The following is a 17,537-nucleotide window of genomic DNA, read 5'->3' as shown; positions in this document are numbered from 1 at the left end:
ATCTTAAAATATGTACAGAATGTTATGATTGAGTTGAGAAAGAGAAACTCACAGGAAATATTTGAAATGACTCAAAATTCAAATATATGGTTCACTGCATAGCTAATTGGAGTTTGCAGCACTAGTCGTGAAACTAGTAATTTATACAAACTGCAAGCTCAAGTTATAAGTCGTATGTACAGGATACACATGGTATTCACCATCCAACGAAATGCTAACTTACAGGTTCCTTCTAAACAATAAGAAATAATGAAATATAATAATACAAAGAGTAAATGGCAGTATAATTTATTTTTTTTTAGCATAAGTATAATACAGGAAGACAATTAATAGTCCAATGTCTACATGTGTTTTGGGGATGGGGGAATTGGGGAGGCAAGTGTTTAAATTGTGCAGTATTTAGCCATAATAATGAGCCTGGTAGCATGTGATGTGACATATGTTTATAGCATGAATGAGTGAGTGTGTGCTAAGGTGTGGAGAATCAGAGCAGGTGGTCAGTGTAATTAAAGTTTTTTTTAGCAGTCTCTGAGCCTGTTGGTATCAGACCTCATGCTCCGATACCTTTAGCCCTACTGTAAGGGAGAGAACAGCTTGTGGCTGGGACGTGTGGGGTCCTTGATGCTGCAGTCCTTCCCCAGGCACCGTTTCGAGTAGATGTCCTGGATGGGTGGGTTCACTGTCCCAGTAATGAACTGGGCTGTCTTCGCCACCCGCTGGAGGGCCTTGCGGTTGTGGACAGAGCAATTCCAGTACCAGGTTGTGATGCAACCGATCAGTACACTGCCTGTAGTATTTGGAGAGGACCCAAGGTGGTAGACCCGAGAGTTAGTGTGAAGGAGGTGTTGTTGCCAATCATCACAGCCTGTGGTTTGCCCGTCAGGAAGTCCAGGATCCAGTTGCAGAGGGTGGTGTCCAGACCAAGGGCACTGAGCTTGGAGGGAACAATAGTGTTGAATACTGAACTGTAGTCAAAGAACAGCATTCTCACATAGCTGTTCCTCGTGTCCAGATGTGTTACGGCCATGTGAATAGTGATGGAAATGGATTCTTCAGTGGATCTGTTGGAGAGGTAGGCAAATAAAAGTGGGTACAGGGTGCCTGCCGCACTGGCCTTGATAATGGCCATGACCAGCCTATCGAAGCACTTCATGATGACCTGGGTGAGTGTTACAGGGCTAGTCATTTGGGAATGTCACCATGTTTCTCTTGGGCACTGGGATGGTGGTCTCCTTGAAGCAGGTGGGGACTACAGCCTGGGACAGAGACAGGTTGCAGATGTCAGAGAAGATGCCCGCCAGCTGGTCAGCACACACTGAGGACACAGCCATGGATGCCATCTGGGCCAGCGGCTTTGTGAGTATTCACTCACGTCAGCCTCGGAGAGCGGAAGCACCTGGTCAGAAACTCTTCCTGGATGGCTCGGGATTGTCTGCCTTGAAGCGAGCATAGAACGTGTCAAGCTCATCTGGGAGGGAGGCTTCGTGGGCCTCCCACACAATTAGATTTGCCTTTGTAGTCCGCGATAGCTTTTATTCCTTGCCACATGGGTCATGAGTCGGAGTTGTCCAACATCAATTCAGGTTTAAGCCGGAATCCTTAATGGTGAAACTGCCATGTCTGTTTGCAATATTACAACAACAAAGAAGTTACTGCAATCTACGAGTTACTGCAATCAGGTTGACACAGACATCATTGCACGTGTGATAGAACAGAAGAATATGTATTGCAATATTATTTTCACCACGTTTGGCGACGCGCCTCACCACCACTTAGTTAACAAAACAAAAACAATACCCATGGGGCAAACAGTGGTGCTGTTCTCCCTACTGCGGATTCAATCTTTAATTTTATCAATAGTATTTATCAATATATAATGACAAAAGGAAGGAGCAGAAAGCTCCATGTGCATTTTAATAGTCCTGTACAGTATCTAGCGTCGGTGTTGTACCCAGTGGATGTTATACTGCACATGTACATGTGTGTCATTGTACCTTTGTAGAGGTTCTTGGGGTTTTGACAGGTGTGTCCGCAGCCATTGGTGCAGCACTTCTTGACAGCGGAGCACTCTCCATCCTCCTCGCAGCTCTCCACACAGGCTGCAGCGAAACCACTGGCCTTATCAGGAGCCGGGCAGTCCCCCTGCTTCACCCCCTCCACAGACTTCAGGAACTCACAGCTAGTCAGACACTCATAGTGCTTCTTGGGAAAGAGAGTCTGAAGGGTAGAGGGGGAGGAGGGGGTGGTAGGAGGAAGAGAGGGAGGAGAGGGGCAAGAGGAGTAGGTAGACAGGAGGAAAGGCAGAGGAAAAACATCTATGCTAGATGACTTATAGCAGTGTGACAGTGTGTCAAGCTTCCAGGCCTTCATTAAGATCAGTTTATTGGTCAATTGCACACAAGGTAAGACCGAAATTTAACTTTGATTTTAACCCAGCCCCTCTGAAAGACACATACATACAAAGGTTTTAGAGGGGTGTGGGGGGATGCCACTCAAGGTGCCTGGGAAGCTGTTGTTGTGGGGGGGGGGTTAAGTGCCAACCCCGAGCCAACTTGGTGAAAATTCTGTCGATGTGCCCTTGAGCAAGGCACTTAACCCTAGTTGCTCCTGTAAGTCACTCTGGAAAAGGGCGTCTGCTTAAATGACTCAAATGTCAAATGTCTAACAGGTAGGTCAGTGAGCTAACAGGGATTGTCCTGTTTACATTTGACCTGATGACTCATTTGAGTGGTGAGTAAGTTAAACAGCTCTGATTCAATCTAACAGAGTGCCATTACATTACAGTAGAGAGAAAAGAGTCTCCACTTCGCTTGACGCTCTTCATTCCCTCAGACTTTCCTCACTCTGGAGGGAGCACTCAAACTCAGAGATGACATACGTACCTCGCATAAGTCCTGGCACTGGTTTTCCTTCAGGTCCCAGGATTCCTTGCAGGGCTCAAGGCACTGTGAAAGGGAGAAGGAAGGGTGTCAGTGCTTGAAAGAGACAGCCACATCAAAGAACTGTGTGTGAGGGAGGGTCTCTCACTCAATTCAATGTAAATTCAAAGAGGCTTTATTGGAATGGAAAATATAGTATATATATATATATATATACACACACACATTGACAAAGCAAGTGAAATAAACAAACAAAAGTGAGAAGAAACAAATTCAACAAAATCAAAAAACTATTAGAAAATTATCAGTAAAACTGATAGTTTAAATATTAGACATTTCAAGTGTTATATTAATACAATTTTAGTCACATGCACTAAATACAACAGGTGCAGACCTTACAGTGAAATGCTTACTTATGAGCCTCTAAACAACAATGCAGTACACATATATATACACATATACACATATATATTTTTTAGATAAGGATAAGAATAATAAATCAAAGTTAAAGAGCAGCAGTAAAAGGGGGGTATCGGTGCAGAGTCAGTGTGCTCCGGTTAGTTGATGTAATATGTACATTTAAGTAGAGTTTTTAAAGTGACTATGCATAGATGATAACAGAGAGTAGCAGTGGTAGCAATACAAATAATATGGGTGTTCAGGAGTCTTATGGCTTGGGGGTAGAAGCTGTTTAGAAGCCTCTTGGACCTAGAATTGGTTCTCCAGTACCGCTTGTCGCCCGGTAGCAGAGGGAACAGTCTATGACTAGGGTGGCTGACAATTTTTAGGGCCTCTGACACCGCCTGGTAGAGAGGTCCTGGATGGCAGGAAGCTTGGCCCCAGTAATGTACACAACCCTTTGTAGTACCTTGCGTTCATAGGCCAAGCAGTTGCCATTTCAGGCAGTGATGAAATCAGTCAGGATGCTCTCGATGGTGCAGCTGAAGAAACTTTTGAGGATCTGAGGACACATGCTAAATATTTTCAGTCTCTTGAGGAGGAACAGGCTTTGTTTTGCCCTCTTCACGACTGTCTTGGTGTGTTTGGACCACGTTAGTTTGTTGGTGATGTGGACACCAAGGAAACTTGAAGCTCTCAACCTGCTCCACTGCAGCACTGTCGATGAGAATGGGGGCGTGCTCTGTCCACCTTTTCCTGTAGTCCACAATCATCTCCTTTGTCTTGATCATGTTGAGGGATAGGTTGTTATTCTGGCACCACACGGCCAGGTCTGACCACCTCCCTATAGGCTGTATCGTTGTTTTCGGTGATCAGGCCTACCACTTGTGTCATCGGCAAACTTAATGGTGTTGGAGTAGTGCCTGGCCGTGCACCCCTGAGGGGGCCCTGTGTTGAAGATCAGCGTGGCGGATATGTTGTTACCTATGCTTACCACCTGGGGCAGCCCGTCAGGAAGTCCAGGATCCAGTTGCAGAGGGAGGTGTTTAGTCCCAGGGTCATTAGCTTAGTGATGAGCTTTGATTGTATCATGGTGTTGAACGCTGAACTGTAGTCAATGAATAGCATCCTCACATATAGTTGAAGTCAGAAGTTTACATACACCTTTACCAAATACATTTAAACTCAGTTTTTCACAATTCCTGACATTTAATCGTAGCAAAAATTCCCTGTCTTTGGTCAATTAGGATCACAACCTTATTTTAAGAACGTGAAATGTCAGAATAATAGTAGAGAGAATTATTTATTTAATTCATCACATTCCAATTGGGTCAGAAGTTTACATACACTCAATTAGTATTTGGTAGCATTGCCTTTAAATGGTTCAATTTGGGTCAAATGTTTTGGGTAGCCTTCCACAAGCTTCCCACAAAAAGTTGGGTGACACGCACACGTTTTTTCAGTTCTGCCCACAAATTTTCTACGGGATTGTGGCAAAATGGCTTAAGGACAACAAAGTCAAGGTATTGGAGTGAAGTATCTATATCCACAGTAAACTGACCCTATATCGACATAACCTGAAAGGCCACTCCGCAAGGAAGAAGCCACTGCTCCAAAACTGAGACTTGTGGATATAGATACTTCACTCCAATACCTTGACTTTGTTGTCCTTAAGCCATTTTGCCACAACTTTGCTTGCAAGTCAGGTCATTGTCCATTTGGAAGACTCATTTGCAACCAAGCTTTAACTGATGTCTTAAGATGTTGCAATATATCAACATGATTTTCCACCCTCATGATGCCATCTATTTTATGAAGTGCACCAGTCCCTCCTGCAGCAAAGTACCTCCACAACATGATGCTGCCACCCCCATGCTTCACATTTGGGATGGTGTTCTTTGGCTTACAAGTCTCAGTTTTGGAGCAGTGGCTTCTTCCTTGCTGAGTGGCCTTTCAGGTTATGTCGATATAGGGTCCGTTTACTGTGGATATAGATACTTTTGTACCCTTTTCCTACAACATCTTCACAAGGTCCTTTGCTGTTGTTCTGGGATTGAGTTGCACTTTTTGCACCAAAGTACGTTCATCTCTAGGAGACAGAACGCGTCTCCTTCCTGAGCGGTATGACGGCTGCGTGGTCCCATGGTGTTTATACTTGTGTACTGTTGTTTCTACAGATGAACGTGGTACCTTCAGGCATTTGGAAATTGCTCCCAAGAATGAACCAGATTTGTGGAGGTTTGTTTTCCTGAGGTCTTGGCTGATTTATTTTGATTTTCCCATGTCAAGCAAAGAGCACTGCGTTTGAAGGTATGGCTTGAAAAACATCCTCAGGTAAACATCCAATTGACTCAAATGATGTCAATTAGCCTAACAGAAGCTTCTAAAGCCATGACATAATTTTATGGAAAATTCCAAGCTGTTGAAAGGCACAGTCAACTTAGTGTAATGTAATCTTCTGACCCACTGGAATTGTGATACAGTGTAGTATAAGTGAAATAATCTGTCTATAAAACAATTGTTGGAAAAATGACTTGTGTCATGCACACAGTACATGTCCTAACCGACTTGCCAAAACTATCGTTTGTTAACAAGAAATTTGTGGAGAGGTTGAAAAATGAGTTTTAATGACTCCAACCCGAGTCTATGTAAACTTTTGACTTCAACTGTAGGTGTTCCTTTTGTCCAGGTGGGAATGTGCAGTATGGAGTGCAATAGAGAATACATCATCTGTGGATCTGTTTGGGCGGTATGCAAATTGGAGTGGTCTAGGGTTTCTGGAATAATGGTTTTAATGTGAGCCATGACCAGCATTTCGAAGCACTTCATGGCTACAGACGTGAGTGCCACGGGTCCGTAGTCATTTAGGCAGGTTACCTTAGTGTTCTTGGGAACAGGCACTATGGTGGTCTGCTTAAAACATGTTGGTATTACAGACTTGGACAGGGATAGGTTGAAAATGTCATTGAAGACACTTGCCAGTTGTTCAGCGCATGCTCGCAATACACATCCTGGTAATCCATCTGGCAATGCGGCCTTGTGACTGTTGACCTGTTTAAAAGGTCTTTAATCACATCGGATGCAGAGAGCGTGATCACACAGTCTTCCAAAACGGCTGGTGCTCTCATGCATGTTAGTGTTATTTGCCTCGAAGCGAGCATAGAAGTAGTTCAGCTTGTCTGGTAGGCTCGTGTCACTGGGCACCTCTCGGCTGTGCTTACCTTTGTAGTCTAATGTTTTGCAGGCCCTGCCACATCCGACGAGCGTCAGAGCCGGTGGAGTATGATTCGATCTTAGTCCTGTATTGACGCTTTGCGTGTTTGATGGTCCGTCAGAGGGCATTGCGGGATTTCTCATAAGCTTCCGGGTTAGAGTCCCGCTCCTTGAAAGCGTCAGCTCTAGCCTTTAGTTCAGTGCGGATGTTTCCTGTAATCCATGGCTTCTGGTTGGGGCATGTATGGGTCATTGTGGGGACAGAGTCATCGATGCACTTATTGATGAAGCCAATGACTGATGTGGTGTACTCCTCAAAACCATCGGAGGAATCCCGGAACATATTCCAGTCTGTGCAGCAAAACAGTCCAGTAGCTGTTGGGGCCACGTAAAATGTCTGCCTTCTTCTCCGGCGCCATCTAATGCAAGCAGCTATTATCAGCTATGCACAATTAGTTGTAGTACAAATATTAGGGGAAGATATATTAACAGATAAATATTGGGTGGTATTTTACATTGTTGTTTGTGTTCCACTGGTTGCCCTTTTCTCATGGCATCAGGCCACATATTTTGATGCTGGCAAATATGTCTCTAATGTGGTCATACATTTGGCAGGAGGTTAGGAAGTGCAATCATGTCTTCTCTTAAGCGCCAGGTCTGCATGCGGCGACCTCTCTCAATAGCATGGCTATGCGCAGAGTCTGTACATAGTCGAGGATTTCTTGAGTCAATCACAGTGGTCAGGTATTCTGCAACTGTACTCAGTTTAGGGCCAGACAGCATTCCAATATGTTCTGTTTTTTGGATGATTCTTTCCCGTGTCAAATAGTTAATCTTTTTTTACTTTCTCATAATTTGGTTGGGTCCAATTTCATTGCTGCCCTGAAGCTCTGTTTGTGAACAGAGTCCCAGAACCAGCTGGCTGAGGTGACTCTTCTCTAGGTTAATCTCTCTGTAGGTGATGGCTTTGTGGTGGAATGTGCTTCACTTCCTTTTAGGTGGTTGTAGAATTGAATAGCTCTTTTCTGAATTTTGATAACTAGCGGGTATAGTACAAATTATGCATCTCTCCCATCTGAAATGTACATTAAAATATTATATTACTGGTAAATGTACAGTGTTGTAACAAAGTGCAAATAGTTGAATTCTCCCGACGACTGCCAAGCACCTCCCTCAGCCACTTCCATGGCACAGACCACAATCAGCGATCATACCTCTGTTGCAGATGCCCCACATACCTTCTGAGAACATCAACAATTTTCTACAAAAGGGAGGTAACAGGCCAAGGTCCAAGGGGGATTTGTTTCTGAATAGAACAAAGAGCACAAAGTTGTCATGATTCCAAAATCCATTCAATAGCTGGGATATTTTGTCTGGCTCTTCTGCCCTTGACAAATTCCTTTTAAAAATGCATCAGCATAACCCCCCTCAACCACCCTCTTCCCACCTTCCACCTCATGTCTGGACCTGATACAGTTTGGCACTGGCACCAACGCTCTCCCGCTCTCTGAACCTCGACCAGTCGTACACATATAGAATAGTTAATAGATGATTAACACACCCAGTTAAAATGTTCTTGGGATTCCCTTTTCAAACACGTGGAATTTATTTACTGGATGTTCGGCGCAGGCATGGGATCAAAGAGCAGCCTAGTTGTGACTGCAGTGCAAGTTGTTTAGCCCAACATATCAGATGAGGAATTGAAAATGAAAATACACCAATAACGGTCAGACTCCAATCGCTGTAAATACAACAGCTTGCCCTCCACAAATCAAACTCAATAAGGCTAAATGTAATAAAAAAAACATGCATGTCCAAGGGAATCAGGCATCAGATGCCACAGCAGAAAAGGGGCATGAGTTCAGAACCTCAGGTAGGGTAAAGGGGCTGGAGGTTGATGTGTTCCTGGTGCTGCTAGTTGGCTGCTACAGAACCAGTGGTACTAGCAGAGCCCGTACGAGAGTCTCCCACAGAGGAACCACTGCTTCTGTGTGGTTTTTGACGGGACAAAAACCACAGTGACCAGAGACCTGCCAGAGCTAGTCAGCTCCATTCAACTTGGACCCTCTGCACCAGCTCCAACAGAAACCCAGCAGCTAACTGCCAGACTCCCCCACTGCATTCCTTGTATGGGAATGTCCAATATGTTGGTCGGCAGGGGGGAATCATCTTTGATAAACGAGATGGAGACCTTCTGTGAGAGGAGAAATGAGAGCTAACGAGTGTTCGTGAGGTGAACTTGTGGCCAAAGACTTTTGGATGTCTCGCTTCAAAGACCATTAGATACAGTATATTAGTCAGTCAGAGGATAAAGTACAGTATTTGTCCATGTTTCACTGATGCAGAGACGAGCGTATAATAATCTCTTAAATTGCACCGTTGATGTAAGAAATGACTCATCTCAGCCAGGGAGCTGAATCTGTGTTTATGAGTTTTTAAATTAGCTCATTAGCAGCATCTGTCGTTATGCCATTTCCAGTGAAAAGTTTATTTGCTTTTTATGGAGTGCGTAAACCTGGCTTCTGGGAGGAATATGGAGCAATCAGGGCCCTGTGCTCAGCTCACCTGCCAGTTCTCAATTACACACTGTGGTCTCTCAGAACTCTGGTCGCTAGTGGGGTTGGCGGAACACTGTCTGGACACTCAAGTGTTGAGGAGTGAGAGAAAGGGGATAGAGGCGGGAGACCGTTACATTTGTCTTCAGCGGCTTCAACATCCCCTAAAACCAAGTACAGTACTGACTGTATGTGATGAGCACAAGTTCAGAATCAACCCCTGGAGACTCAAAATAAACCACAAGGGGGGTAAACACAGAAATAACTTTCAAGAAAACTTCAAGTGCATTAGAACAATAGTTTTACATACAATAACATACTCATTCATAATAAAATGCATGTTTACATAATCCTACTGGTGTCTTTCAAAACCGCATATGTCCTTACAAATGATAAGTTATATGTGCTAATTTAAGCCTAACACATTTCCAGTTGCAGTAAATTATAGTAGGACTCCTTGGTAGTAGCAGCACTAACGACCAGCCTATCTAGCCTAAAGGAACCTCAGCCAGCAGACACAGCACATGCCAAAGCCCTAAAATCCCATCTACAAATCACTTAACATACCGTAAGCTGTGGGATCAAGCCAATTTTCCCATTAAAAGATCATGTGTGCATGGGAATAAATGCATTCCATTGGTTGAAGAAAGGCTCAGGTCCCTGTATGGTTCATCACAATTGGATATAAATTCAGCAAAAAAAGAAACGTCCGCTCACTGTCAACGTATGGTCATACAAATGTTTACACAAGAAGATTCAACAACTGAGACAAACTGAACAAGTTCCAAAGACATGTTATGTGACTAACAAAAATGGAATAATGTGTCCCTGAACAAAGGGGGGGGGGGTCAGTATCTGGTGTGGCCACCAGCTGCATTAAATACTGCAGTGCATCTCCTCATGGACTGGACCAGATTTGCCAGTTCTTGCTGTGAGATGTTACTCTTCCACAAAGGTACCTGCAAGTTCCCTGACATTTCTGTGGGGAATGGCCCTAGCCCTCACCCTCCATCCAACAGGTCCCAGACGTGCTCAATGGGATTGAGATCTGGGCTCTTCGCTGGCCATGGCAGAACACTGACATTCCGGTCTTGCAAGAAATCACAAGCAGTATGGCTGGTGGCATTGTCATGCTGGAGGGTCATGTCAGCATGAGCCTGCAGGATGGGTACCACATGAGGGAGGAGGATGTTTTCCCTGAAACGGACACAGCGTTGAGATTGCATGCAATGACAACAAGTTTAGTCCAATGATGCTATGACACACTACCCCAGACCATGATGGACCCTCCTTATTTCGATAAACGCAAATCCGACCAGCACCCCTGGTGAGACAAAACCGCGACTAGTCAGTGAAGAGCACTTTATGCAAGTCCGGTCTGGTCCAGCAACGGTGGGTTTGTGCCCATAGGCGACGTTGCTGCCGGTGATGTCTGGTGAGAACCTGCCTTTACAACAGGCCTTTACAAGCCCTCCGTCCAGACTCTCTCAGCCTATTGCGGACAGTCTGAGCACTGATGGAGGGATTGTGCATTCCTGGTGTAACTCGGGCAGTTGTTGTTGCCTTCCTGTACCTGTCCCACAGGTGTGATGTTCAGATGTACCGATCCTGTGCAGGTGTTACACGTGAACTGCCACTGCGAGGACAATCAGCTGTCCGTCCTGTCTCCCTGTAGCGCCGTCTTAGGCGTCTCACAGTACGGACATTGCAATTTATTGCCCTGGCCACATCTGCAGTCCTCATGCCTCCTTGCAGCATGCCTAAGGCACATTCACGCAGATGAGCAGGGACCCTGGGCATCTATGTTTTGGTGTTTTTTCAGTAGAAAGGCCTCTTTAGTGTCCTAAGTTTTCATAACTGTGACCTTAATTGCCTACCGTCTGTAAGCTGTTAGTGTCTTAAAACGACCGTTCCACAAGTGCATGTTCTTTAATTGTTTATTGTTCATTGAACAAGCATGGGAAGCAGTGTTTAAACCCTTTACAATGAAGATCTGTGAACTTATTTGGATTTTTACGAATGATCTTTGAAAGACAGGGTCCTAAAAAAGGGACGTTTATTTTTTTGCTGAGTTTATAATTGAAGTGAAAATGGATTGAAACTTGCGTTTGAAATGCTTGCGTGTCAAGACAAGTAGAATTCAGATGGCATTCCATGCTCAAAAGATTACAACATAGATCCGACCTTGTATGTTAGTGCATGAAGCTTATCACTTGACATTCGTCTCACAATAATTTAGTGCAAAAATATGTTTTCATACAATAAAAAAAACAAAGCAAGGAAGTATTGAGGGAGTGGATATGTCATAAAAAAAGTATTTGTATTTGAGTTCCTCACTGTGAGAGCTCTCCCAGGTAACTGACAATCTGTCAGCGTTTCTCGACAGTCACACCCACAGAACTGACATTTTAGTAGAAGAGGGGGTGTGAGCCATGACAGATGTCTTGCCAAAGCAAATAGGAGACGCTCTGTATAATTACAAAGGTGACTCATCAATCAAAAGACAATATGGAAGGGAAGGCGGCTAATTGTGCTGGTCATGTTGCATCTGTCTGGTTAACCTGGGTGTCAGTCGGAGATAGAGTTGAAGCTAATGCCTAAGACTGGACATCCAGACTAACATCTTTTGGAATATCAATGTGACATGAGATTGTTCTATGATGGGTTAACATATTTATATGCAAGTTTCTACACCAAAAAAATATGGTAAATTGAACTGTTTTCACTCCCAGATGTGAACGAGCACGTTGCCTATCGGTAGAGGCTTGAGTTCCACCAGAGCTCTTGGCTAGAGCAATGTATGAACAAAAGTGTTTGTGCTCCTGACTCTCCCTTTGTGTCCTTATCATCCTCCCAAAACAGTGAGTGGTACAGTACATTCTGCATGGCGAAGTAGAGCCAGCCATGGCCTTTGTGTCCTTATCATCCTCACAAAACAGTGAGTGGTACAGTACATTCTGCATGGCGAAGTAGAGCCAGCCATGGCCCATCACTCCCCATTTCACGCTGTAGGTGAACTCTGAAAGGCTTTCTGTGGGGCTGATGTGAGAGTCAGGGACTGAATGCCTGCCAATGCCACAGCTCCGTCCTCAGTTCGTTACGGAGTAGGGGGGTGAGGAATACTGCTTAGCCATGTGTGTGTTAATCCTAGAACTTCCACGGGTGGCTGCTGGTTATCTTAGTCCATCGTAAAAAAAGGCTCACTTCCCAACGGGGACAGCTGGAACAACAAACTCTGAAAAATGTCTTGCATAAAATGTCACAGAAAGTGTTATGCTTCAGTTAATGAAGCGTGAAATGCTACCAGTCGAGATTGCCGCAGGCTACACAACACACACTGTAGACATAATAAAAGGCAGGAACATCATTCATACTAACGTATTACATAGGAGACTGTTTCCCATACCGTCTGAGCAGATTTGTACAATCATAGGGCGGGTTTAGGAGAGATGCGTGTGGCTTTCTGACGACAAGCTATATGATTCATTCCTTCATTTCAGAAACGTACTGTGATCCATAAAAATAAACATCATATTTCTATACGTGGATAACCAATATGATAGCTTTCCATCCATTCTTTCAACTATGAAGTTGACCATAATGTCACCTAGGCCCTATTAATACACAACAGGCCTCCCAATCCATTGTATACGTTCTCCCCTATAAAGCAAAAGATGGTTGGAGCCAGTAGAAACTATCGATCGTGGCCCTGAAGTTCAATGTCAGCGGAGTTGGTGGTGGGGGAGATATTTACGAGGTGTGTCTGGAGTCTCAGGGAGGGTGCAGCGCTGCAGCAGTAGGGCCAAAACTCCTCTGGGAGAGGGATCTCTGTTGTTGATCACACACTGTAAATCTCGCCTCCTATCGCAGATAAGTTATGACCCTTATCTGCTGCCCTGGCACTTTTCACACACATCACCAGACTCAATTACTCCAGCGCCACTCGCTTGCTAAGAACCCAGCTCATATCTATCAACCCACACAGGAGCTACCTGGTTAAAGTTCCTGCTCTTTATCCCTGTCCTTTCCCTCCCGCAGTCTCAGAAGAGCTGCAACGAGCACCATAACTCTTCCTGCTCTTTATCCCTGTCCTTTCCCTCCCGCAGTCTCAGAAGAGCTGCTATGAGCACCATAACTCTTCCTGCTCTTTATCCCTGTCCTTTCCCTCCCGCAGTCTCAGAAGAGCTGCTACGAGCACCATAACTCTTCCTGCTCTTTATCCCTGTCCTTTCCCTCCCGCAGTCTCAGAAGAGCTGCTATGAGCACCATAACTCTTCCTGTTCTTTATCCCTGTCCTTTCCCTCCCGCAGTCTCAGAAGAGCTGCTATGAGCACCATAACTCTTCCTGCTCTTTATCCCTGTCCTTTCCCTCCCGCAGTCTCAGAAGAGCTGCTACGAGCACCATAACTCTTCCTGCTCTTTATCCCTGTCCTTTCCCTCCCGCAGTCTCAGAAGAGCTGCTATGAGCACCATAACTCTTGATGTTTCTCCCGTCTTCCCTATGTTGCCCCTCGTTCTTATTCATGGCAGACGGCCCACTTCAAACTGCATAGCGATTTCAAAGTCAGCTTGATTTCCATCCAAATCCATTTTAGTCAAGCGTTTTATTTCAACCCTGTCCTAGAAAACATTTTTTTTAAGTGAATTTCATTACATATTTGAAATTAATGAATTGAAGTTGTGCATCTGGTGAGGAGTTTCCTGTCAAAACAACTGTGAGGCCAACACATCAGAACAGCTTAAACATATTTCATTGAGTGTTGGGTTGTGAATAATGTGAATAAGTAGAAAATCGTATATGCTCTAAAGGCTTTCCAATAGGTCTTTGATTTGCCATTAACTTTCATAGGATTGTAAAAATGTTGACAATAACTCTGGGTGGAGTGACTTTCGTGAGCTATTACACAATAAAGTTCAGTGTACCTTGAGTTCAGTAAACCGTCGACGTTCCTTCAGTGGACTGTGAGTAACATGAGGTGTGGGTGTGCATTAGGCTCTCAAGTAGTCTCTCTCTCTCTCTCTCGCTCTGTGCAGTAAACCAACACAGGTGCGTTTGGAATTTCAGTCAAGACACACTGCCACACTAGAGTGTGTGAGTGGATTAGGTATGTCAAGGTTGGAGGAGAAGGAGGCCGATTAACTGAAGTGCTCTAACTTGAAACTTGATTCTACACCCCCCCCCCCCCCCCCCAGCACACACGCACAAACAAACGGGGACACACGCATCCATGCACGTGTAGCTTATGGGGATGTGTGAAACTTAAGCCTCGTTCACATTATCCATAAGCACTCCATTACGTTGCGCCAGATGTCATGCATTTCAAATGGAGACGTCCACAACTGAGTGGAATCGCCACGTCCGAACACATGTGTGTGTTAGTCACACTGGTCGCTGCTTCATGCACGGACCAATGAAACGTAGGCCCCCAGTCACCTTCAGCATTCAAATGTTTGTAAAATGACTGGAGCAATATTAGGCTTTATTAGTTGAGTGACAATCAACATTAATTTGGTAGGTTATTGTCGATTTTATGTCAATTGTTCAAGTTCCCCATCAGCAATAGTTTTGCTATGAACAATCATGTACAGTGAGTGTACAAACATTAGGAACACCTATCTAATATTGAGTTGCACCCCCTTTTGCTCTCACAGCAGCCTCAATTCATCAGGGCATGGACTCTACAAGGTGTCGAAAGTATTTCACAGGGATGCTGGCCCATGTTGATTCCAACACTTCCCACAGTTGTGTTATTAAGTTGTCTGGATGTCCTTTGGGTGGGAGACCATTGTTGATATACACTGGAAACTGTTGAGCGTGAAAAACCCAAACCGGCGTGCCTGGCATTCCAATCAAATCTTATTTGTCATAGGTTACAATGAAATGCTTACTAACAATCCCTTAACTCCTTATTGAACTGCATTGTTGGTTAAGAAAAGATTTACTAAATAAACGGAAGTTAAAAAAAATTAAAAAGTAACAAAATAACAATAACGAGGATATATACGGGGGGTACTGGTACAATGTGCGGGGGTACAGGTTGGTTGAGGTCATTTGTACATGTACGTATGGGTAAAGTGACTAGATAGATAATAGAAAACACGTAGCAGCAGTGAAAAATGTAATGGAGTGTGTGTGGGGGAGGGGGGGGTGTAAATGTAAATCTTTTCAGTCTCCTGGGTTTATCAAGTCATCTTCACGACGGTCTTGGTAATAATCAATAATTATGCTCTTTATTTAACCATCTTGCTTACAAAACGTTATTTGTTCATCAACAATTGTGAATAACTCACCACAGGTTAATTAGAATGGTGTGCTTGAGAGGATGCATATAACTCTGCAATGTTGGGTTGTAGTGGAGAGAGTCTCAGTCTTAAATCATTTTCCATACACAATCTGTGCCTGTATTTAGTTTTCATGCTGGTGATGGCCGAGAATCTGCTCTCACATACGTACGTGGTTGCAAAGGGCATTATTTTCTTAACAGTGCAGTTTGCCAAGGCAGGATACTCTAAGTGCAGCACAATCTAAAAATCTGGCAGCGGCTTCTGATTAAATTAAATTTTCACAGAACCGCTTGTTGCAATTTCAATGAGGCTCTTGTGGACTGGAGGCAGGGCGTGAAAGGGATAACGAATCGAGTTGTTCGTGTCATCCGTTTTGGGAAAGTACCTCCGTAATTGTGTACCCAACTCACTCAGGTGCGTCGCTATATCGCATTTTACATAGTCCGTAAGCTTGAGTTCATTTGCACACAAAAGAACCAAACAATGATGGAAAGACCTGTGTGTTGTTCTTGTCAATGAAAAAAGAGAAGAGCTCCAACTTCTTAATCATAGCCTCAATTTTGTCTGCACATTGAATATAGTTCTGGAGAGTCCATGGAATCCTAGATTCAGATCATTCAGGCAAGAAAAAACATCACGCAGATAGGCCAGTCGTGTGAGAAACTCGCCATTATACAAGCGGTCAGGCAAGTGAAAATTATGATCAGTAAAGACAACTTTAAGCTCATCTCTCAATAAGAAAATAAAACATTTTTAAAAAGTGTCAATACTTTGCCCCTTGAAAACGAGTGCACTTCAATATGTTGTAAAAGTGTTACATGGTCGCTGCCCATATCATTGCATAGTGCAAAAAATATGAGAGTTCAGGGGCCTTGCTTTAACAAAGTTAACCATTTTCACTTTCACAAAACGTCTTTCAGGTTGTCAGGCATTCCCCTGGCAGCAAGAGCCTCTCGGTGGATGCTGCAGTGTACCCAAGTGGCTTCGGGAGCAACTGCATGCACGCGTGTTACCACTCCACTATGTCATGGCTTTTGCGCCATCAGCACAGATACCAATACATCTTGGCCACCAAAGTCCATTTGGATGTCACAAAGCTGTCCAGTACTTTAGAAATAGCCTCCCCTGTTGTCCTGGTTTCCAGAAGAGAGGTCTTCCTTAATTGGCCCCTCATAAACGTAATGGACATATACCAGGAGCTGTGCCAGGTCTGTTGACTCATCCAGTTGTAACACATAGAATTCACTGGCTTGTATGCAAAGCAGTAATTGTTTCAAAGAATCTCTTGAAGTGTCACTGATGCATCGTGAAACAGTGTTATTTGATGAAGACATTTTCTGTAGTGTTTTGGGCCTTGTTTTGGACATTGTGTTGTTATTTCACTGAATACTAGGATGGTTTAAATTTATTTTTGGCAGTGAAACGAGGCTACTCAGGCGAGAAAAAAAAAACTCATACCTCAACCCAAATATATAACCCCGTTGGAAAATATAAAATGGACCGTTTGAAAATGTCAAGACTTCTTTTAAAAAAAATGCGAATCACATTTTTATTTGGCGTACCCCTGTGCTACAGCGTATTCAATTTACGAGCAGAGACATTCTTCAAAAGGACAAAGGACTCAGTTGGGCAAAACGGCCTTCCATCTATCACCAACCTACCGAAGCGCAGCTCAGAGTAAATATTTATTGCATTTTCCTTTTCCAAATGGGTGGTAATTTAGAATGCATAAGATACTGTATTTACGATAGCACAGCGTCGCCATTTGTTCCTCAGTCTTCCCGCTCTTTCACTCAAACCCAGCCCTTTTCTTTTGTGTAACCAGCTGTCATATCTGTTAAGCCCGCTAGGGACGTTTTCCTTTATGACGTAATTTGTAATCAAGTTATGATTTAAATATGTGTATGTGTAATTCTGTGTGATTAGTTAGGTATTTAGTCAATAAATAATTAAACCCAATTTTGTATTGCTGATTCAACTTGTTAGCCAGGGTTCGTGCAGATAATCAAGAATTTACAACTTTCAGATGAGACTGAATTAAGATGACGATTAATATTGACTGGTATCGATGTAAAATATTACTAGGTCTTTAAGAGTTATTCGGAAGATAACAGCTCTATAAATATTATTTCGTGGTCCCTGACTCTAGTTAATTACAGTTACATGATTAGCTCAATAAGGTAATATTAATTACGGAGAAATTATT

General features: G+C 43.7%; 1 protein-coding gene across 1 annotated transcript in view; it reads right to left on the bottom strand.

Moving 5' to 3' along the window:
* LOC115112460 (anosmin-1-like) overlaps window positions 1-17,537 on the bottom strand; it is an 84,695-nt gene that overhangs the window by 43,503 nt on the left and 23,655 nt on the right. The window contains exons 3-4 of the mRNA XM_029639545.2: window positions 2,883-2,945; window positions 1,995-2,217 (exon numbers count right to left, since the gene is read on the bottom strand). Of these exons, the coding sequence (XP_029495405.1) occupies window positions 1,995-2,217; window positions 2,883-2,945 (286 nt within the window). The remainder of the gene's footprint in view (window positions 1-1,994; window positions 2,218-2,882; window positions 2,946-17,537) is intronic.

This window comes from Oncorhynchus nerka, linkage group LG3, assembly GCF_034236695.1.
Source record: "Oncorhynchus nerka isolate Pitt River linkage group LG3, Oner_Uvic_2.0, whole genome shotgun sequence".
Taxonomy (NCBI): domain Eukaryota; kingdom Metazoa; phylum Chordata; class Actinopteri; order Salmoniformes; family Salmonidae; genus Oncorhynchus; species Oncorhynchus nerka.
Note: the sequence above shows the minus strand (reverse complement) of the source record. Positions and strands in the feature narration are given on the sequence as shown.